Genomic DNA, 24,765 nt, shown 5'->3' with positions numbered 1-24,765 from the left:
TCAGTTCGTCGAGATCAGCAAATGCGTGTGTGACAAATAATTTCACTCAATTTTCTAGGAAAATTTCTTTTCCGTATGCTCCCAAACAAAGTTCCTGAATTATGTTTGGTTTCGACCTCTGGTTCCGGAACTACAGGATGATATGTGAAACGAAATCAAAATTGTGTCTTCTCGTAGATGGCTGAACCGATCTAAGATTCAAATGAAATCTAAGAATCATCTAAGCTTCAAATGAAAAGTTTCAAGATTATATAAAACATCTTGCTCTTCAGTCAGATCCAACTTCCGGTTTCGGGAATACAGGGTGATTGGTATAAAAATGTCTATTTCATATAAATTAATCAGGTTTATCGTGTTAGCAGATTAGGATAGTCGATAAAACAATTAACTTTTTTCAGTTTTAGTGGTATTCAGAAGGCACCTAAAAATTTAATTCGTGCTATGATTTCTCAAAGATGTCTTCACTGATTTTCAAATATTTTGAAACAAATGTAAACTATACAACTACTCAGGTGAATTTATCTGACTTCGGCCATATCGATTTTAGAATTCCGGTTCCAGTATAAAATCGTTTCTCAAAGCTCAATCGTTTTCTCAAAAAAAGCCTAATCAAATTTCAGAACCAAAAATTCAAATTAAAATAAACTTATATACAAAATTAATTAATTTTATCCAATTATGACTTCCGATTCTCGAATTACATAATGATGAATTTTTAAAATTCAAACCGATATAGAAGATGACAATCCCGAAAAGCTTCAAAGTTGGACTCAAAACTGTTGTAATTTATTCGTCATATGGCCATACGAATCGGTTTGGGTTATGCTGGTTCCTGAATAGCGGCTCTGGAAGTACCTTAAATTACCCTAAACTCTAAAGTGGAAATTACTTCGACATATCATGGAATGTTTAATCGATTGTCCCACTTTTAGATTGAGTAATGAATGATTTAAATGTCAAATTGCAGCTTAAAACGACGGTCATTAAAATAATGTCAATAAAACTTAAACACCGAAGAATATTCATGTAAAAAACACATGCGGATTGATAAAAAAAGGTATCATCTCACTGCTAGGTGGATTAAACACGTTTATATATATATATATATATATATATATATATATATATATATATATATATATATATATATATATATATATATATATATATATATATATATATATATATATATATATATATATATATATATATATATATATATAAAATAGGTATAGAATTCGCTTTATACCAATCGATTCAGCTCGACGAACTGAGCAAATGTCCGTGTGTGTGTGTGTTGTCAGCAAAGAGGTCGAGATCTCAGAGATGGCTGAACCGATTTTGATCAAACTAGTCGCAAATGAAACGTATCTTCGTCACCCAAAACGCTATTGAATGGTTTTGAGATCGGATGCTTACTTTTTGAGTTATACGAAGTTTTATGTCAAAATTTTCAGTTTTTTGACAGTATGTGTCACATTTGACCTTGAAAATAGAATATGTTTCTAGACTTAGATTCCGGAGATATCGACATTTTTGTGTAAGCGACTTTTCCCCCTATTCCAGCAGTAGGAGTTTTGAGCGCTGTATGACAAAGCAATGCTTGGGAGCTACGTGAAACATGATTTTTTATACTGTTACATACAATTGTTTCTAAGTACCAAAAAGACTGTGTACAGCATCCTTTTCCATGACATTTTGCCTCGGACCGATTTTAGCACGGTTCGTTTTTGGCACATAATCGTTCGAATATTTATTTATTTATTTATTTATTTTCCATCTGACCTATGTTGGTCTTCATGAAATAGTGTATGGATGGGAAAAGCCCATTTGAAAATCAGCAATCTTCAAATGCGCGCAAAAACCCATCATCTTTTCTACTTTTTTACAAACATACATGCTTACATAAATACATTTTCATAGTCTTACATAAATACATTTTCACAATTTTAAATAAATAATAACTAAATAAATAACGTATACGTGTTTTAAAATTCGTTAGGTCTAAAAAGGTTATTATCTATTGAAGTCTCTTAAGCCTATTTTTGAAAACGGTACTAGACACGGAGAAATCAAAATGGTCATACACACTATTAAATACATAACACATTGCCCTGATCGGTTCATTCTGACCATACTCTGTACGTTGAAAGTCGAGCCTCAAGAAATTCCACGCTCTAAGGCTTCTCGGAGGAACATTGATATGTATTTGAGAGAGAATCTCCGGAGCATCGATTTGTCCACTTAGTAATTTTGCTATAAATACCGCTCTGAATATAGTCCTTCGTTTGGCTAGTGTGTCCATACCGAGCAAACAACAGCGATCGGTATATGGTGGCAGTTCTAACGGATTACGCCAAGGCAGAGATCTAAGAGCAAATCGGAGAAATCGTGCTTGTACTGCTTCGATTCTATTGATCCAGACGTTCACGTATGGGCTCCAAATATGTACTGATGCTTCGAGGACAGACCGAACTAGCGAATAATATAATGCTCGCAAGCAGTACGGATCGTTAAACTCTTTGGCGACCCTTACAATGAAACCAAGATTTCTATTTGCCTGAGCTATTATATGAGCGTAATGATGTCTAAATGAAAGTTGGGAATCAAGATGCACGCCGAGATCTTTAAAGACTGATACTCTTTCAAGTGTTTCACCAGAGATGCTGTAGTTCCAAAGTATTGGGCTTTTCTTACGTGTAAAAGAAATTACCGAGCATTTTGACACACTTATAGTCATGAGGTTGAGATTCCTCGCAATCTGCTGTTGATCGTACCACAAGAAATAATTTCAAATCATCCGCATACATAAGTCTGTATCCTGGTGGTATGACGAGAGAAACGTCATTGAAAAATAGCAAAAATAGTAATGGACCGAGGTTGCTTCCTTGAGGAACACCCGACATATTGATGAAGTTGTATGACTCAACGTTTCCAAGCTTTACAGACAGAACTCGGCCTACGAGGTATGATTTAAGCCACGCAGAAAAGTTTGATGATACTACTAAACGCTCAAGTTTTGCTAGTAATAGTGTATGATCTACACGATCAAACGCAGCTTTGAGGTCCGTGTATATTGTGTCTACTTGTGATCCAGTTTCCATATTTTTAATACAATAAGAACAGAATTGTGTCAGATTGGTGATAGTCGATCTGTTTGGGAAAAAACCATGCTGATCCTTCGAGATATACGACTTTGTTTCACGAAATAGGACGTCACCAACTAAAATCTCAAGAAGCTTAGATCCGGCACAGAGTGAAGTTATACCTCGGTAATTTGTAACATCTTGTTTGTCCCCTTTTTTGAAGACAGGAAACATAAATGATTTTTTCCAGTTCAAAGGAAATCGTGACTGCGACAATGATAGGTTGAAAATTATTCTCAGAGGTGCACACAATACCCTTGAACATCTTTTCAGGATTATAGATGGAATCCCATCTGGCCCTGCCGATGTAGAGGATTTCAACTTGTTAATTGCCACCATAATATCCTCATCAGAAAAACGAATATTGTCGACATGTATAACACCTCGGGGTACGTTTTGTAGGCAACATTCAACCTGAGTAGAGTTAGCCGAATCGGAGTTGAACACACTGGAGAAGTGTTTTGCAAATAGATTACATGTGTCACTTATGGTGTTTGAAGTTTCGTTTTCAAGGAACATACAGGAAGGAAGTCCATTCTCTTTGCGTTTACCATTAACAAAAGACCAAAATTTCTTTGGATTCCGTTTCAAATTTGACTGAGTTCGTTCCACGTTCTAATATGACATATGTAAACCAAATGATGGCAGTATTTTCCATTTGAAAGCAATTCCATAATTTGAATTGATTTAAACTACTTACAGCTACTTCGAGATCAGCAAATGCATGTGTGACAAATAATTTCACTCAATTTTCTCGAAGATGACTCAACCGTTTTCTACAAACTCAGATTCATATGAAAAGTCGTATGCTACCAAACAGGGTTCCTGAATTATGTTTGGATCCGACTTCTGGTGCCGGAACTACAGGATGATATGGAAATCTAAGAATCATCTAAGATTTAAAGGGAAAAGTTTTATGATCCTATCACACATCTTGCTTTTCAATCAGATTTTCCGGTTTAGGGTACTCGAGGTGATTAATATAAAAATGATTTCTCACATAAATTAATCAGGTTTATCGGGTTTGCAGATTTGGATAGTTCCGTTTTAGTGGTATCCAGTTTTCGATTCAGATTTAATTCGCGCTACGATTTTTCAAATATGTCTACTTTAATTTCAAACATTTTGAAACAAATGTATACTATACAGCTCCTCAGGTGAATTTATCTGACTTCGACTACACCGATTTTCAAGTTCTGGTTTCAGTATCGAATCGTTTCTCAAAGCTCAATCGTTTTCTAAGAATACTCTCGTCTAGAACTAGCTACGCTTATTACGAACCTTTAATAATTGCTTCAATGTATTTGACCTTCATCATTCTCGTAATACTCTAAAAAAGCTGTTTCTCAGTTATCTGTCTCGATAGGTTCTAGTAACTAGAATGCTATATTTAGTATTAGTTTTCTCTCATCATTGTATAATTTCTAAGTTTTAGTTTTAAGTTATTGTGTATTATGTATTAGCTCCACTGGGTTTTTCCCTGCTCCACAATTACAGAATGATTATTTTTTAAAATACAAACGGATATAGAAGATGACAATCCCGAAAAGCTTTAAAGTTGGACTCAAAACTATTGCAATTTATTCGTCATATGGCCATACGAATCGGTTTCGGTTATACTGGTTCCTGAATACCGTAAACCGATTGTCACACATTTAGATTCAAATTCGATCCGATTTGCAGTTTCGCCATTACAGAGCAATGAGTGATTAAAATCTCAAATTACCGCTTAGAACGACGGTCATTAAAATAATTAAATGAGATCTAGAACACCGAAGAATAATCATGCAAAAACACGTGCGGTTTGATAAAAAAAAGGTATCATCTCACTGCTAGGTGGATTAAGCACGTTTTTTACCATCGTTCGTGAAAAAATTCTAATGAAATTTGTAATTTTCCACTTATCACGCTTTAGTTCCGGAACCGGAAGTCGGATTTGGATAAAATGTTTGACAATTTTTTAGGAAATTATAAGACCTTTAATTTGAATCTTAGTTTGTGAAAATTGGTTGAGCCGTTTCAGAGAAAATTAAGTGCACACTTTTTCTATAATTTTCACATATTACCATGTAACTCCGAAACCGGAAGTCGGATTCAAATGAAATTCAATAGCAGGCTATGGGATCATAATATCTTTTATTTGAATCTTAGTTTGTGCAATTGGTTCAGCCATTTCTGAAAAAAGGGAGTGCATATTTTTTCCATTTTTTTGGTACATATCATCCTATATCCTCGGAACCGGAAGTCGGATCGGCATAAAATTCAATAGCAGGCTATGGGACTATGAGACCTTTCATTTGAATCTTAGTTTGTGAAAATCGGTTCAGCCAGCTCTGAGAAAGTGAGTGCATATTTTTGTTGTATACATACACACATACACACATACACACACACACATACACACACACGCGGAAGGACACACACAGACATTTTCTCAGGCCTCGGTTAAAAAGTCGGTTTTCACAGTGATTGCATAGCCTTTCTATATGATAAAGGCAAAAACGTGTTTTATCCATATAACAGTGAGATGATATCTTTTTTAACGATACGCATATTTCCTGCACAAATATTCGTTTGTCTCTCAAACATTGTGGTTCAAAAGTATGGTAATCGTTTGCTGTTTTAAAATAAATATAACAAAAAAATTTGCGTGCATATATAAATTGAAATTTTATTGAATATACGTATTCTTTTGAATATATTCAAGTGATAAGGAATTACGATTTTTTGATGATTTTTGATGATCACTTTAAATTTCCTGAATTTCGAAAATAACTCGCCAACTCTCCCCTACCACAATTTAAACATTTATGTTCATATGACAATTAGTTGCACCAAGGCCGAAGCCCTGGCAATGACGATATTGTGTTTGGTTCGCAATTTTCTCGAATATGACTCAGATTTTTTCAATGTTAAGCTTGTTCGAAAACTACTATAACGCCATTGATTAAGTTCGAATGGATCATGGTGAACTCCTTTGTTAGAATACTCGTATATGGCCTAACAGATTTTGATTTACTTAGGTTCGTTTGAGTAACTGCAAAGGAGTCAATAATCTGGTAATGTTACTGAATAAGTGATGAAACGCACTATCGGAAATTACCTGAAACAATGATATCATTGGGCCTACTCAAATTCGTATCAAAAATCAGCTCAATGCACAAAATTCTATAATAAAAATATTTGAATGACAAGAGTAAGGTATTATCACACCACTATATGTATTAGGAAGCGTTATGTGTCTCTCATAAAAAATGCCGAGGGTATGTACCATTCGACTTTGTTTGTCAGGATCACAAAATGTATGTGTGTAGTATGTGAGTAACCAAATTATGTTCCCGATTTCCTAGGACTTTCACTAGCTCAGATTCAAATGAAAGATCTTTCAAACGATATTGAAACATCCGGCTCTAGATATGACTACTGAAAAAAAAAACGAACAAAATCCTTTTAACGTTTAATTCTTCAATTGGGCAGGTCCAGTTGATTGGTGGTCCAAAAATTTGAATTCGAGTACATCGGATCTCAGTTCCCGGTTCCGGAAGTATTAAAAATAGTGATTATAAACTCTAAAACGGGATTCACTTCAATTTCTCAAAGATGGCTGGACCGATTTTCACAAATTTAGATCAAATGGAAGGTCGTGTGGTATGGTTTGGTTGTATTCTATCCGGATCCGACTTCCGGTTCCGGAATAACAGGGCAAAGTGTATCTAAAATTTCAAACCGTCATTTAGAGCGACGATGCAGAAAACTGCTCTTTTTAATTTAGCTCAAAACTGTTTTAATTTGTAGGTCATGTTGCAGGCCAATATAACTTTATTGATTTTCTTCAAAAGTCAATCAAAAAGTTGAAGAATTCCGCAGTGATTTATAAGAGTAATATGAGAAAGGCGGCATAACTTGGTCGATTAGGACTTTTTTTTAAATTCTCTGTGCTTTATAAATTGGTACGTGCATGAAAGTTTGAGAGTGACTTAAACAAAAGTCAATCAATGATATATTATCCGTTTTGATCAACGCAAAGTTCTTAACTTAACTAACTTCTGGTCCTTATTCACAGAAAACTGAGTATAAATGAATCGTTCGAAGAGTTGCAAGGATGGCGCCATTTCAACTGCACTATTTTTAACGGATGGCCAAATCAGGCTTTCTCGAGTATCCAAGTATTTTTAAGTGGTTTGCAAAAGCTGTATGCTTTACGTTGAGCTTGTCTGTAGACTCCCGTGTTTTTTTTACCGGCGAGTTTCTTTAATCAATAATTGGATTCGAAATTTTCAAATAAACACACCGCTAGTAATTGATTCGTAGTATTACACCAGAAAAAGCATCATCCATCTCATCCTATGAAGGTAGCTTAACATAGCATGTTCACAACAACGTAAATTGCACAAAATGATTTGGCTTCAAAACTAAACATCTATAACAGGTAATTGATTGTCAAAATTAATACACCAAACGACAGTTTATAACATGTTGATACCATGGGTATATCTGAATCTATGTGGTAGTTCAGTTCAAATTGAAGCCATGAGGATTTTCAGAGAGGATAAAATAGGTATCTAAATTCATTAAATTATGTTTCTCTTTTTTAATGAATAAAAATACTGTTCTACAAAATCATGTAAATGTGGACATTACTAGCTAGAATATTTCAATCTTAGCTCTTTGATGTCTCTACGATATATTATTATGAAACGATTCCAATCCCAATTCATCTGATTAGGAAACACTTTATATCCATGAGTTTTTTGAATGTTTTTTATCCTGGCAAAAGAAATTACAATGAATAAATTATGGCATATGATCCGGTTATTTTATGTCAGTTGTTAAATGGCGAGCATCTTTAATATATGAATATTTTTGTTTCTCTTTATGAATGTGAATAATGATTGTCTAATTTATATGATAAATGACATAAAAGTGAAAATAAATAAATTAGCAAATTAAATCACTTCAGTCGCCTGCTTTAGCCGCACCTGTAGTCATAGGCGATGTCTTGCGAAATCAGATGGGTACGCACCGCTGCACTTTGGTATATAAATGTTAAACGCCAACATCGGACAAGACTATAAGAATAGATCACTATCTGACGAAACAGCAGGACAAAGGAAATCAGCTAACGACTACTGTTTCAAAGCGGGCCTCCGCTCTTGTATGTGATACAAGTGCATTTTAATTTGTAACATATTCAGACAATTAACGCGCCAGCGGCTTTACTTTGTGTAGCGGCTTTACCGTTGCGTATTATTCGCAACGGTTTATTACGCAGTGAAATTTGCGGATGTAACTCCATATATCAGTTTTGGAAAACGTACGCATCTCAAAGTGATGTTTAGTTTATTTATTATTTTTTTAGTTTTGCGGCATATATTAAATAAATACTTATTCAAATTATAGAATAACATATACCTGTATTATATTATCATTTCTGGTAAATTTTTTTGTCGGTTTATGTGTTGATAAGCCGAAAATAAAAGTAATGTTAGTTTCTTTAAAAAAGTATCGAGTTTCTGGTTGAAAATGTTTTCTTTTTATTTGCAGTGTAAACCGGATTAATACTCTGGCAGATTTTGAAAACTGTCTGAATCTTCAGGAGCTTTACCTCAGGAAAAACAACATTACGGATATTGATGAGCTGATATATCTGCAGGTATAACGATAACTATAAACATATTGTTGCGTACTCAATAATTCATCTCGTTAGAACCTTCCCAAACTTAAATACCTCTGGTTGGAAGAGAATCCATTAGTGGATAATGCAGGACCAAGTTACCGCCAGATAGTTCTCCGAGCGTTGCCAAATCTCAAAAAGTTAGATAATGTAGATGTTACTCCCGAGGAAGTCACGGATGCGATGCGAGCGCCGGTCGCTCAACAGCAACCACGACAAGATATTTACGAAGATTCTCCTCCACCACCTGTACACCAGCAGCAACAACACCAGCAACATCGTAATCAAAGTCCTGTTGTTGAAGTGAGTAACCTATGCGAATCCATCAAAAATGGCTTTATTTGTGCTATGATTCGAACGTCTTTGTGTATTACTTCGAACGTCACTTGATATCATTTTAACGACGAACATAATAACTCATTCCCATAATTTCATGTTACTAATTGAATGTGGATACTAAAAAACGTCCTACAATCTAACCATTTTCCCTTTCCAAAACACATCAACACACATAATTCCTCTGTGGCCCTGTCTAGCAATCGCAAATTACCACCCCGTCGTCATCAGCGCCAATGATGCAACCGCAACAGACAAGTCCGGAAAATACGGAATCGGAATGCATCAGCGATCCGGCCGATCGTGGCTCTCTACCCTCATCTCCATTGCAGGTAAACTGAAACTTTCTTGATGGGAAATAAAACCTCGTCGCATCCTTTACTACATTCCTTTTACGATTTCCCTCATGTTCTCACGCTATGTTCAAACGTTGATATAACCCGTCTAACCAGCATCCCGTACATGCTTTGCACTAAACAAGCACATAGAAACAAACTACTATTTGATTTTATGTGGTGGCATGCTGACGCTTTCTGTACTGTTATGGCATTTGTGTTCCGTGGCTCTCAGAGCAAGTAAAAAATTCAATGTATGATGCATTTTTAAAGCATCAGGTATTTCATCTAAATGGTGATTTTTTAAGAGCTTGAGAACTTTTTTAAACAATAAAACGCATAAAATTTGCAAAATCTCATCGGTTCTTTATTTTAAACGTTAGATTGGTACATGACATTTACTTTTTGAAGATAATTTCATTTAAATGTTGACCGCGGCTGCGTCTTAGGTGGTCCATTCGGAAAGTCCAATTTTGGGCAACTTTTTCGAGCATTTCGGCCGGAATAGCCCGAATTTCTTCGGAAATGTTGTCTTCCAAAGCTGGAATAGTTACTGGCTTATTTCTGTAGACTTTAGACTTGACGTAGCCCCACAAGAAATAGTCTAAAGGCGTCAAATCGCATGATCTTGGTGGCCAACTTACCGGTCCATTTCTTGAGATGAATTGTTCTCCGAAGTTTTCCCTCAAAATGGCCATAGAATCGCGAGCTGTGTGGCATGTAGCGCCATCTTGTTGAAACCACATGTCAACCAAGTTCAGTTCTTCCATTTTTAGCAACAAAAAGTTTGTTAGCATCGAACGATAGCGATCGCCATTCACTGTAACGTTGCGTCCAACAGCATCTTTGAAAAAATACGGTCCAATGATTCCACCAGCGTACAAACCACACCAAACAGTGCATTTTTCGGGATGCATGGGCAGTTCTTGAACGGCTTCTGGTTGCTCTTCACTCCAAATGCGGCAATTTTGCTTATTTACGTAGCCATTCAACCAGAAATGAGCCTCATCGCTGAACAAAATTTGTCGATAAAAAAGCGGATTTTCCGAATGGACCACCTAAGACGCAGCCGCGGTCAACATTTAAATGAAATTATCTTCAAAAAGTAAATGTCATGTACCAATCTAACGTTTAAAATAAAGAACCGATGAGATTTTGCAAATTTTATGCGTTTTATTGTTTAAAAAAGTTCTCAAGCTCTTAAAAAATCACCCTTTATAACAAGAGCAGTGCAAAACGAACTTTAGAGACATAAATATTGTTACTATATCGAAAGAAACAAAAGAAAACGAATGTTATAAATGAATGGATATCCTATATCGAATCTGTAATATAAGCTCCTATAAGCATGACCGGAAGAGTGGATTCTATTTCGACTTCTACTTGCAGGAATCGAGTTTTTGAATTGAAGCTCCCAAGTATGTCCGAGAACCAAACATATTTCTTCACCTGAGTATGCTCAGATAAGCCTATGTAATCTAGCTTTTCCGTTCGTAGTTTATATCTGATTCGATCTAGACTATCTATCCATCTATAACAATGAATATCTTTTGCATATATATTGTTCGATATATGCCGAAAATAACCAACTATAGTGATATTAGATAAATGTACCAATAATTATCTTAACAGTCCAGGCACCACATATTTTTGCTGATTACTCGTCATACAATCAAAGGATTGTGTGGAATATGTAGAACAGAGGTAGCAGATCTCACTCTAACTTTTCTAAGTATTACAAATGAAATATTACCTTGCTTTTCAATAACCTCGAATTGACGATTACAATTATTATGTTGCTTACGAGTAAAATGCCACAAAATGGTCTTGTTTTGTTCCTAGAAGTGTGCAAGATTAAGGTGCGCAGTGGTACAACACAATGAATTTATCATAATACTCGTGTCTTTGTAGATGATTTTTTTAACCGAATCTAAGGGAGAGACAAGAATTAACCATTGGACACATCACATATAAATATTTTTTTTGAGAAATTGATCAAATTTAGTAATTTGAACAAACTTAGAGCTATTTTCCATTCAAAGCAAAGCTACATTTAGAAACTTTCTTAAAATATTGTCAAAAACACTTTCCAATTCGCAATTTTCTTCGAAGCTGCTCGAAACAAAACATTTGTTCATGACAACAATATACATCGTTCGCACTTGTACGCGCAACGAAAAAAGATTGTGAAACTAACTAAACTTTTATTGAAATAAAGACAACAGAAAATGCGGTTGGATACTGTAAGCATATATACAAAACAAAATATTTGTTATTTTATGATGGGTTAGTTTTTTCAATAAATTATCCAAATTTTATTATTCCCCTGAATGTTTTGGTATTCTAAACTGGCCTATTTTTTTCTGCGTGTAGCAGACGAAAATGTAGCAATATGGCTGCGCGACGCGCATTATTATCGAACTCAACCTGCGCACTGTTTGAAAAAAATAAAGATTTCTAATTACTATTACGCGTAATTTTGGCGCGTTTTAAAAAAAACGATAATTTCGTTTTGGTCTTAAAATTGTCACTAAATCAAGAAAAACGTTATTATAAGGGGTGATTTTTTGCTGGTATCTTTTTGGAAACACTGTTTTTTTACAGATCACGCGTTAATCGTGCCTTGTGTCATTGTCAAACTTGTTCAATTTTGTCTATAATTTATTCATGAATGGGCGCTGGCAAAGTCGCATTGTCGCATCTGGGGTGAAGACCATTGCAAGAGCTACCAATGCATCCCAAAAAAATTACAGTTTGGTGTGGATTAGGGGCCGGCAGCATTATTGAAATAGCGGCCGTTATGTTGGAGAGAGTGTGCCAAAATTGCGCATGAAATCATCTTCAAACATTAAATTATATTTGGCGTTGTATCGATTCTAATAAAGATTTCATCAATTTTCTCCATTTTCTTGTGTTAATTTTTGAAAATCAAATCCTATTACTTTTAAAAAATCACCCTTTATAAGAAATAAACGATTTGAACGTTATTTTATACGATCCCAAAAACGCTAAGAGAACGACAGATTTTATATTTACGTCTGCCGTGTTGATATTTAAATTGACGGGAAAGGTTAAATGTAGCCGAAGTACCCCCCTTTCCCCTACATATCTTATATGTCTTTCGAAAGTTAATGACTGTACCAATAATAAAACAATACGATTCAGCTTAATATAAATTGAGCCAAGTGAAAGTAATGTTCATAAATGTTGTCTTTTTAATTTTTTGTGAAGTTTGTTAAATATATTTCTTAAATTAAGTTTAGTGAAGAAATATTTTTGGAATCCTAACCTGGCGGTTCAGAAAAAAAATAGATTTATATCTTACAAAATGCTCGAAATGTAATTTTCAAAAACTCAATGCCTCTGAAAAATAAATAATCGTTCAAAAAGTTTTATTAACGTCATTCTATTGCTGTGAATTATTGCCAATAATTATTTTCAAGACTAACACTAATGAGCTTTTATTTTAACACCTAAAGTTCTCTTCAACTTACCTAAGTAGTAAATTTGTATGTTTCACAATTGTTAAAGAGTGATTATATTTGTTAGTCAGATGTCAGATAAATAATTTGAAACGTAGGGTATAGTGGAGAGAGATGCCGCACTTTTCTTCAAATTAAAATAAAATTACCGAAAATAACGAACCAATACTGTGAACATTACGTCAATATACGTCAAACATCTTTTATTAATCCAATTTGTTTTTCGGAGAGGTCCTCTTAAGTACCCATTCATCCGCAGGACTAACAAAACCAAATGGCTTAGGTGTGTTAAAAAGCATTAAGCCGCTTGAGTTCTGGAAAATGGTGCTGTGGACGTACAAATATGACAAATATGGTGCTCTGGACGGACAAATAGACAAGATGATGACAACGCAGGATCACCTGAAGGTTTCGTTGATCCAGACGAGCCTTGAAGAGTTCGTATTTCAGTAGAGCAACGATTTGAAACATATTATCACGAAAGCTGAGTCTTTCTTCTGGTATTGTCAGATCAAACCGCTGAAACAGGTTCTGATGGTCAAAGTACACATTTATTGTGTAAATGCTTTTCTTTTACAACAATTTATCCATTTATAAATAATCGAATCATCTAATTATGAACTTTTTGCCTTTCTCGTATAGAAAGGCTATACAATCACTGCAAAAACGGACTTTTGAACCGATACCCGGAGGTCCGATTGTCATATACCGGAGCAACCGACCCGACGAGCTGAGCAAATGTCTGCGCGCGCGCGTATGTGTGTGTGTGTCTGTGTGTGTCTGTGTATGTCTGTGTCTGTGTGTGTGTGGTGTGTGTATGTGTGACAAATATTTTCACTCACTTTTCTCGGCGATGGAAGTTCTTAAGAGGACATAAGAATATCCCTATTTTCATTCGGATCAAACCGCTGGTTCCGGAGATAGGGTGCTCAGTATGAAAACGTCAATTTCAGGAATACTTTGTTCATAAGCTACCTCTTTATATTGGCTAGTGATTTTCTCTAGTTTGCAGATCGTGAGACTCTGTAACCAAATAAACCATTGATAGTCCCATAAATGTTTTGCTGAATTTTATCCAAGTCAGACTACCGGTACATTTTTTTCCAAAATTCAAATTGTCATAGAGAACCATAAATAAGTTTGTAGTTCATGTATGGTTAAATGTACCGAATGTCACTACGCCGATATCCACCTTTCGGTTCCGGAAGTACCGGCAAAAATAACCAAATATAATAAAATGGAGGTCACTTTACTTTCTTACATAAGAATAGATTTTTACTAATTTAAATTCAAATGTAGTGTATCAATGTAGTATATATTATGCAACAGAAATCTTCGAAACTATGTTCTGTTATAGTATTTCGGGGAATTTCTGCTGTAATATACAGGAGAAAATGAAAATGAGAAAGGCACCATTACACCTCTAGGAGAATAAAAACAGATTTTTTTTTATTTTGTACAACAAACATTTCATTCGCAGCTGTATTGGGAAAAAATGCTAGACATTATAGGCAGTCACTATATAACAATTTTCAATGTGCACTTAATTTAGATTATCGTGATTATCACCAATGAGTCAAGTCTTTCAGAAGCTACTGACATGTCTGGTACCTGTAATAAGTTTGGCAAAGTAATTCAAGTTTCATCAAGAAGTTAATATGAGTTGTCCTGCTACGAAGGGAAACTGCGCTCTCGACTGACATAGAACAACAGAATCGGAACCCCTGTCTTTGACGCTTTGAAAAAAAATCCGTCAAAGTCAATCTTCCGACGCGGAAACACTAGAATTACGATAAGTGCCCTTTACGCAAAGCGGTTCGTTGTCGTGTTCCTTTGCACACACTCTAAAGGACCAAAAATGAACTGTGCAGATACATTAAAAAGTCGCTTGACATGAGTTCAACTATTTAAAGAGTCAATAGCCGTCAATGACAATCCTGGCTTGTCCTTACGTGAAGGACAAACGAAATTGAAATAAAAAGGTCTCGAGTTATCACACTTGGCCATTCGGGAGCATCTGAGTCGCCTGGGGAAACGGGAAAAGTGTATTGTGGCACTTGATTGGTCTTCGCAGTCGCCTGAAAACTTCTGGTCCTACATAAAACAGAAACTCAGTGGAAAACCTGTTTACACTTCGAAACAGTACTCCCGACAAATTTGTCTTATTTGGAAGGCGATTCCCTTCGAGTACATCGAAAATTTAGTGGAAAGTATGCATTGGAGATGACAAGCAATAATTGTTACTGGTAGTGATTGGACTCCCTATTAAATCGCATTACCTAAAAATAAATTTGATGTATTAGACTGTCCCAGAAAGTATGGACGCACTTTGATTTCGCTGTAAATAATTCACAAGTGTTAGATATTCAAATTTTATTCGATATACTGATAATATTAGACTACAACAACAGAATATTATTCTCAACCTTTGCTACTTAGCCATTGTGACTAGCTAGCACACCTTCTTGCGAACGTTCCTCATTCAAATTTCGTACAGACTTCTTATCGACAAGTTTTGACTCTTTTTTCAATCTTTTTTGAACTGTTGAATGGTTTCGGCTGCCGAGACATGTTTTCGAAGATGTGCCTTCGTTAATGCCCAAAATTCCTCAATTGGTCGAAGTTGTGGGCAATTTGGTATAATTCATGTCTTTTGGGACGAAAGTGACATTTTTGGTAGTATACCATCCTACCGTTGATTTCGAGTAGTGGCAAGAAGCAAGATCTGGCCAGAAGACAAAAAGATCCTTATGGCTTCGAATCATGGGTAAAAGTCGTTTTTGTAAACCTTCCTTGATGTATATTTCGCTGTTCATTGAAGCAGTGGTGATGAAGGGTTTCGAAATCTTACCGCAGCTACACATTGCTTGCCAGACCATAGCTTTCTTACCAAAATTTTCGACTTCAATCGATGTCTCGGACTAGTTTAACACTTGCCCTTCTCGCACCATATAATATTGTGGTCCCAGCAAGGATTTGTAATCGAATTTTACGTAAGTTTCGTCGTCGATGATGATGCAGCTCAAATTTCCAGCAAGAATCGTATTGTACAGCTTTCGAACCCTCGGCCTAATCGATGCTTCTTGTTTCGGACTAAGTTTTGGTTGTTTCTGCTTCTTATAGGTTCGAAGATTCAAACGTTCTTTAACACGAAGAACATTTGACTTCGAAATGCCCACTTTTTTGGTCACATCCCGAAAACCTCCTTCTTTTGCTCGAACGCCTTCAGTATACGTTTATTCAACTGAGGGTTAGCAGGACCTTTTTTCGACCCGTTTTCGGTTTATCTTCAAAGGTGTCATCCTCATCGAACTTCCTGATTGCATTTCGCACGGCTTTTTACTTACTCCTTCCATTTTTGCTATCTTTCTCAGTGACAGTCCGCGTTATGTGCACCATTTGTACACAATTTTTCGACGTTGTTCTACTGAAAGTCCACGCATTTCGAAACAAACTAATGAAAACGAATAAACAACTGCACAAGTGATTAGAGAAGAGTATAAACAACAGGACGCAGCCACAAAAATTGACAGATTCTGAACCATTGCAAAATGGCAGCGGTTTTTGGTTGCGTCCAAGGTTGCGTCCATACTTTCTGGGACAGTCTTTATAAGACAAAAACTATTATTGAATAAACCATTTTAAAATTATACTGGATACGTTCTTACTAAAAAGACTGTTTATTGAAAACATTTGTATAGAAAACATGTATAGAGTTTCTTTATATTTATGGTAGAGTTTTGTTCAGATTATTCTACTCGACATTCATTCTATGCTCAACGTTCATTAAAATTACATACAGATAGATGGCAGTTGATGGTTTAACATAAGATCTCCAAGAAATAAGTTCTCACTTTATAGAAAAGAATATATGTATTCCAACAGACTACCACTAAGAATATCAGGGTTTCATGATAAGCCTTTTATTTTTGTAATTATTTGAGACTCAAAATCAGTCCCGCAGCATTTGTAGTTCAGATTTCACCTCAAAGTCAGTTCTATGAATATAAACGATATAAATTTACTTGATCACAGATATGTTTAACAATTTAAAAATACTTCGATTTCCACTTCAGTTTGTGTTAGTCTTAGACCTTTATCATAGCACGCTAAAATGATAAATGCCACTCAACTGAATTAGATATATTAATTGAATAATCGAATGTGCTAAGCACGTAACGCTCGATTAATGTTAAGTCATAGTTTACTAGTGGCATGACCTAACGGACAGTTATCACAAGCACATGTCAATACCTCCAAGTTGGCGAATCTCGCGACATAAAGTAATTGAATTTATTAAACTATGTTCCGGGTCTCTGCGCAGATTTGACCAATTGCCACAAAGAGACCAACGTTATGAATCTATCTATTGGACGCTTGGGCGCGTTCATTTTATTAGCTCGGCAAGATATCAAAAATTATGTAACAATGTTACGGTATTTCTTACCTTTTATGTTTGTTTTCTCTTTCTTTTTATTATTTGCACAACCTCACAACCACAGCGGAGTCCTACGAACCGGGATAGCTACTCGCCTCCACCGCAAACTCCACATGCTTCGCACTATCCCAGTAATCACCGCAGTTCTTATCACCAATATGACGTAAGAGCACTTATATTTTTACAACACTGCTTTTTTTCTTTGGATAATAGCATTTAGTGCTAGGTTATACGAGACCATTTATTAGTTAAGTTCCCAATCAATAAATTAAAGGCAAGCCCGCTTTTTTGAATGCTTGTTTATAAGACCCTTTCCTCTTCAAACACATGACGTTTGTATACAGACTACGTAAGTCCATGTACTGAGAATATCACGCGTATGCTTCTACTAATCAATTCGTACAATTAGTATTTCGAATACAATTAAAACCAGTGTAATAGAATATATGTTGATAGGTTGAACCATAAAAATGGATTTATGAAAAGATCAAATGGCTTAGATTTGCCCTCTGTTCGTTTATGCTCAACCTTGAACTAAAAAAAATAAATTTTAGCTTTCAGTTTCGGCTTCAAAATGGCGCTTAATGGTTGAGGTGCTTTTGCGAATATACTATTCAACTTCCAATTTTCATTCTTTGTTAGATTACCACTTCTTCAACAAAATCATTTACTCTTGATACAGTCGCTTCTATTTCGGTAACCTTTAACGACAATAATACTCAGCGTATATTTTTCCAATCAATCATTTTTAAGTCCAAAACACTAGGACTTTTCCATTAAGGGATTTATGTACGATTCTTCGTAGTTCATTCTTGATTACACAGCCAAGAGTAGCGAATGTCGCCGATGCATCTGTAGGCTGCAAATGTCGCGGATGATCCGCCATCGGTCGAACCGACAACTGGGAGGGAGCCCGTCTTCCATCTGTGTAGGTTTACTATTTTTTCATGGTTTACGCAAAATTTAATTCTATGGCTTCGTTTAATCCAAATGAACAACAGCGCGGCCAGATAGAATAAATTTACCCGCTAAACGAACCGAAGCAAATTTCCACAGCTACGATTTAAAGAAATGATTTCGGTAAAATTTCTCCACGAGGCCTTTGCTCAGCTTATGCTGTCATTTGAATGGCACTTGTATATTTGTCTACTTTTGCAGCTGCCAATGTCAATCCTCTACGAGCAATGTTCGAGCCTTTCAAGTTCGTTGAAGATGAGCAATATGTATCCCTTGTGCATTCAAGCCGCAAATTTAGAAACCACACTTGACGTTGACCCAGGCAATATATCGTTTTCATAACTTTAAGTTACTCTGTATACTCAGAGTTTTAATTAAATGCACTCGATAAACTTACCTCTCCTATCAAATAGCCCCGGTTTTCCTCATTTATGAACAAACTGGCAATTAGATGTTAGTCTATATACATGTTAAGTTGATTTCCATTCCGAAAACATAACTCATGTTAATAAAATTTATTTCTCAAGATTAGGAATAATTTGGGGAACTACATAATCCTCTTACGATTACCAATAAAATGTTTGTTTTAATTTGCGGTCTTTCTCCAATCTGTGTCATTCATACAGAGATCCCCAGGATCCGAGGATAGTCCTGTATCAGGTTATAGAGAAAGGGTACCGATAGCTCCAAGTATTTCGACACACTCAATGAAGGTAAGTAAACAGTGTCACCAAAACCAAAACATGAAACCAAACAAACCAACAATAATTTGTTGGCAGACAGTGCAATATTAGCAGAATCTTTGAGTGAATTTTTTAAATCTTCATGTTGATTTTTTATCTTGGAACGAACAGAAAACTGTATTCAAAATCTAAATCACAGTTTTGACATTCTTTACATATTACTATCGGGGTACAAATTCTGAATACTTAATTATATATATATATATATATATATATATATATATATATATATATATATATATATATATATATATATATATATATATATATATATATATATATATATATATATATATATATATATATATATATATATATATATATATATATATAATGTAATATAATATAATATAATATAATATAAAACAAAATTGTCAAATGTACGACGTACGGGCATCAATCAAGAATGGCTTCACACAATTATTTTTTATGTTATCCCCCTTGACTTTCCCTATAATACCTTATGATCACGAAAATTTTTCAACTTCTTTGTATAGACGCCAAACAAAAACTAATCGTACGATATGCGTCAAAATTCGACGAATGTGTATAAAAGTGTTGCCAACGGTGAGAGAATAAAAGTTTACCGATTGGACAAGCGCGGGAATTTTAAAATGAAAATTCCGGTTCTTTTTTGATCATAAGGTATAGCATCTAAATAATAAGGAAAATCTATAGGGAAAATGGAGAAAATCTAGAAATTCGTTTTGTATGAAATTGGAAGTTTGCCATTCAATGCATGCTCGATTTTCAATGATTGTTTGGCGCGTAGGGAGTGCTTTCTCGCTGAAGAGTAAAATAAGAATAGTAGATTATTGATAAAATCGTTTGGTGCCCAACGAGCTGTGTTGTGTGGAAATTTTACTAATGGCGTTTTTCATTGAGAAACACTGGTGGCGTGGATTGCTCTGGTTTTGCACTTTCGAGCAGAAATGGCAATGAAACACCGTCAAAATATTGCATTTCTGCTCGAAAGTGTAAAATCAGCAATCCACGCCACCAGTGTTTTTTTCAATGAAAAACGGCATAAACCTATTCGATCCATGTGCTCTCCTATTTCGAACCACATGCTTGATTGACTATGGACACCACATGAACAGCAGACATGTTTCGTATGTCAAATCAAGCTATAGAAAAGTCTTGTACGGATACCGAAAATAATATACAGAACTAGCTGTCCCGGAGAACGGAAACGGAGAAAATTTATATCTGGATTAACATTATTCCGTGCAATCATCTTCACCCGAATTCAAATTATATTTATGGCGTTTTTCATTGAAAAACACTGGTGGCGTGGATTGCTCTGGTTTTGCACTTTCGAGCAGAAATCGCAATGAAACACCGTCAGAATGTTGCATTTCTTAGACTGCATTAGACTGCAGAATTATCAAAGGACCTAAGATATTTGCATTCCACTCCAAATTTTATTTATCAATTGAGCACAGTACTTCGTTGGAGTCGATTTAATACTGCTCAAGCACTCTCTTATTTCAGTTTACTCACATATAGCCAAAAAAAATGAATAATCGATGGAATCGCAGCAAATGACTAATGTCCAAATCATACAATTACGTATATATCAAATAACGTTGTTTTGAAGTCAATATTTTTCTTACGGTGATTTGACTTATTTTTCTTACGACTTTGCTATTTATACACCTCAATCCTGTTGTCTATGATTGACATTTAAACGCATTGCGACAGTGAAAATCGCATCCATGGATCAACTCTGGAAATTGAAGATGAACCTTTCTGAATTCTGAAGCATGGCGGGTTGTAGAATGTTATCTATGTTTAGATCTATGCTGATGAATAGCTTTGAGCACATATTTCACTAACTTTGTTCAACAAAAACTAAGCATGCAATAGAAGAACATATGGTTGCTAAGCTGTGATTAACGCTTAAATGACGTCCGAGATCACAAAGGTGTCAAATTCTCACCGTTGGCTCATTTGACAAAACCAGTTTGTTCTCTTTTGCTTTGAAAAACATCAATAGTACATGTACTACAAAAATATAGACTTCAAAACATCGTAAGTATTTTAGGGAAACGTAGAAAATTTCAACATTTCACTGAACTTTTTCACATACCGTTTGATGATTTGGATATTAGTCATTTGCTGGAAATCCATCGGTTATTCGAACAATTTGAATAAAAATAAATAAGAGTGTTTGAGCTCTATTAGATAAGTTCAATTGATAAATGTAATAAATTTGGAGTGAAATTTGAATAACTTTTATAATTCTGAATGTAGTTTGAATTCATGATTGCTAGAAATTAATTTGGGGAGGCACAAAGTTCCCCGGGGCTGCTAATTTAACATATAACAACATGTTAATGGAACCTGTTTTTTTTTTTAACTAATAGAAAATTTGATTGTTTTCGGAGGCTCTAACGTCTTTCGGGTGATTAATAAAAATATCATATATTGGCAGTTAGTTTGTCAATGTCAATGATATTTTTACGAGGTTTATTGTAGAAGTAAGAGTCGTTCGATTATATTTCAAAATCAGCAAGCCGTAACACGTTTAAACTCATAATTTGTTCGTGCACTATTTTAGGTGTTATTTATATCATTTGCCGTTTGTGTGTACAGTAAACAATGTCCACGATAATCGTTGCTCCCGACAGCTGTGAAGCTCGCGCGGTGTTATGATTTCAATGTGCAAACAATCTTAAGATGCAAAAATTCATCGATAGTTTAGTATTGGAGGGTTTTTATGAATCAAGCAAGAACAAATGTTCATAACGAAGAGCGAAGCGGTTCAGTATGAAAACTGATGATTTTTTATGGTGGACCGAACGGATAAATTCGACAATGCGCGTTCTCACACTGCAACTGAAGATCTAAGAGAGAATTCTAGAATTTCGTTGGGAAATTTTTATCCGTTTTCCGTGTAATCTCGAGATTGCCTGTAACTATTTCCTGGTCTATCATTTCAAAGAATTACTCGGTGAACAATGCTTGTAAAATGATAAAAGAACATAAGAACGCCATTTTTCAATGGTGATTCAACTTGTAGGCGGTGAGCCTTTAAGCAGAGGAGTTAAAAGCGTTGGTTTTCCGAAAAATGCTTGTAAGTGAACGGCGTTTACGTGTTGAAGCGTAGGGGATTTGTTGCTAATAAAATCTGTTTTTTTTTATCAATATATGCTAAAATATACTCCTGGGTTTGCGGTTCTATACACGGGCACTTTAAAGCCAGTTGTTGTATGCTCGAACCCCGACCTGTCAATAGGGTCGTAGCACTAGCGATGTATTGGTTCTGTACGTTAAGAATCATGTGCGGAGTCTGTTGAGATTGAACAGAAGGGTCAAACTTTTCCAAAGGAATGTAATACCAAGTCTTTGCTGTTACGTTCTCATATTCATATTATTCATTTATATTTTTAGCAATTATATTTTGCCTCAATTTACATAATCACTATGGAATTATTTATCGTTGAATGTGTAACACCCAGGAATATTATCAGTCCGACTATCAACGCCAGAATCCGCCTGTCCACTACCGCCACAGCCAGTTAGATCTGACGGAATGGGACGAGAGTAGTCAGAATCCGCATCATATGAACAATAACAATGGCCATTCATCGAGCCATGTGAATAACTACCATCACCAGCAGCATCATGCAGCGGGCCATCAGAATCGTCGAAGCATTGGTGGAAATAGCGAACGAGATCTATACCAATATCGCAATGGGAACAGCAAGGGGCCGGATTCCCGTGATGAATGGGAAGAAGTTGATCGGCGGAGGAATGAAAACAGGTATGGTTAAACACATAGTTATAGGTTGTTCCTATCTAATTTTTAATTATAGACGGTCAGATTCAAAATTCAACGACAGTGCAAGTGTAATATCGAATGCGGTTCTGAATCACTTCGCGGGAGTTCACAGGCGGCCTGTCAATAGAGTATATATATATTTTTATGTTTACAACAATATGAAGTAATTATTTTTATGTTTGATTTCAGAGTTCTAACCTGCTCTCAGCCACTCTATGTTTGGTGAAGGAACTGGATTATCCAAGTCTAGAAGTAGTCGAGCATGCAGTTCGATGTCGTATCGATGAATTAGCGGAGTAGAAGTGAACTGAACAAAAGAATAAATTTCACTGCTCTGACACTAACCGTACTTTCTGATAATACCCAATCTTCGATATTTGGTAATGCAGCATGAGAGCTTTTCGTTAAGGAACTTAATTTTTATTCTTAGATGCTAATGAACCGTTAAACCATCTTAATTCGTACTACTCATCTGTTATACTTAATACAATCGTGGGTTGTTAACATTAAATTCGTATTTTAACAACTTTATTGCACGTGATAAGAAATATTTTGCTTGTTCAAACATTTTTTGACAGTGGAAACTAATTTGTGATTCACGTGAATTGAATAAAGACTTAACCACACGCGCCGGCATGAGTGAAGACGATCATGAATGATAAAAAATACGCTCCGAGTTGACAACAATTAGTAGAACAACAATAATCTGCCAATTATGTTATATACAACAATCGAATTCCATGCGTTCATGGGTAGCTATTTTAAGAACAAGTTCAACGAAAGCACTAAATTATGTTTATTTTGTTATGTTCACAATTCTGTCATCTGCAGCTTTAAAAGATACATGCGTTCTAGAAATAGTTTGCAAAAATCAGTCCAATATCAGTACAAATAATGACAGAAACATGAAAATGGGTCACAAAAGCCATGCAGCTGTTGTCCCATCGTTGAAACTTGGTTTTAGTACTCGAAAGAACGATGCATTAGTGAAATGGTAAATTAAAAAATTGCATGCAAATTTGTGTTCAAGTTTGTTTTGTACACAGGCAAAGTGCTTCATAGCGTCATCTGTTCCTCAAGTTGTGCAATTAAATCCAGTCATCTGCAAATTCGTCCAGAAAATTTTTGTTCAATAGTACAGCAACATTATCCTAGCAGTAACCGTTATCGAAATTGTTGAAAGGAAAAACGTTTTAAACGTATAATGCAATAGGTACACAGCATAAATGCTAAACAATATAATACAATAATTTAATAGATAAACAACTAACAAAAATTGCGTTTTATTTTTTCATAATATCACGTAAATATTCAAAATTGTGCTCAACATCAAAATGGAACTCCATTCGAAATCTCAGATACAACTGAATCAATTCTCACGAACTTAGATTCAAATGATAGGTCTCATGGTATTGCGAATTCTGTCCGGGTTGGACTTCAGGTTTCGGAATTGCAGGGTGATAGATATAACAAATTTCGTACCGTTATATAAAAGGATTTTGCTGAACAGGTTATCATTAAATAGAGACGTCAATTAACCGGAATGTCGGTAAACAGGTGAAATCATCAAAATAGCTATTAGGTTCTAGGTCAAAACTAAGTGATGTTAATAAATGTAGTTTTTGAAATAGAATGTGCCAAATACCTGTGAACTGTGCTCATATGTGGGAACAGATGTAGAAAATTGTATCAGAATACAGTGATATGAATTGTAGCATTAAAAACAATGTTTGGCGATTGTGCGTGATAAGAAATGCATCAGAAGATCTAACCGCACACGGGATGTTTCATTGAGCTTTTACTTTTATTTTATCGGTTTCTAATTTGCAAATTAGTGCAAATTCTTATTATTCTTCAAATATATGTG

General features: G+C 35.2%; 1 protein-coding gene across 4 annotated transcripts in view; it reads left to right on the top strand.

The window, feature by feature from the left end:
* Positions 1-24,149, top strand: part of LOC131439320 (uncharacterized protein F09G8.5) — a 64,236-nt gene extending 40,087 nt beyond the window's left edge. Inside the window, exons 3-10 of one of the 4 annotated variants that reach the window (XM_058610206.1) lie at positions 8,691-8,799; positions 8,854-9,123; positions 9,357-9,488; positions 17,476-17,574; positions 18,995-19,081; positions 22,576-22,880; positions 22,933-23,026; positions 23,088-24,149. In XM_058610206.1, coding sequence (XP_058466189.1) covers positions 8,691-8,799; positions 8,854-9,123; positions 9,357-9,488; positions 17,476-17,574; positions 18,995-19,081; positions 22,576-22,880; positions 22,933-23,026; positions 23,088-23,198 — 1,207 coding nt within the window. In that variant the 3' untranslated portion in view covers positions 23,199-24,149. The remainder of the gene's footprint in view (positions 1-8,690; positions 8,800-8,853; positions 9,124-9,356; positions 9,489-17,475; positions 17,575-18,994; positions 19,082-22,575; positions 22,881-22,932; positions 23,027-23,087) is intronic. The other 3 variants (XM_058610208.1, XM_058610207.1, XM_058610209.1) reach the window with 3 other exon arrangements.
* The last annotated feature ends 616 nt before the right edge of the window (positions 24,150-24,765 follow it).

Source organism: Malaya genurostris, chromosome 3 (genome assembly GCF_030247185.1).
Source record: "Malaya genurostris strain Urasoe2022 chromosome 3, Malgen_1.1, whole genome shotgun sequence".
Taxonomy (NCBI): Eukaryota; Metazoa; Arthropoda; class Insecta; order Diptera; family Culicidae; genus Malaya; species Malaya genurostris.
The sequence above is the reverse complement of the archived record's forward strand: the minus strand, read 5'-3'. Positions and strand labels throughout refer to the sequence as shown.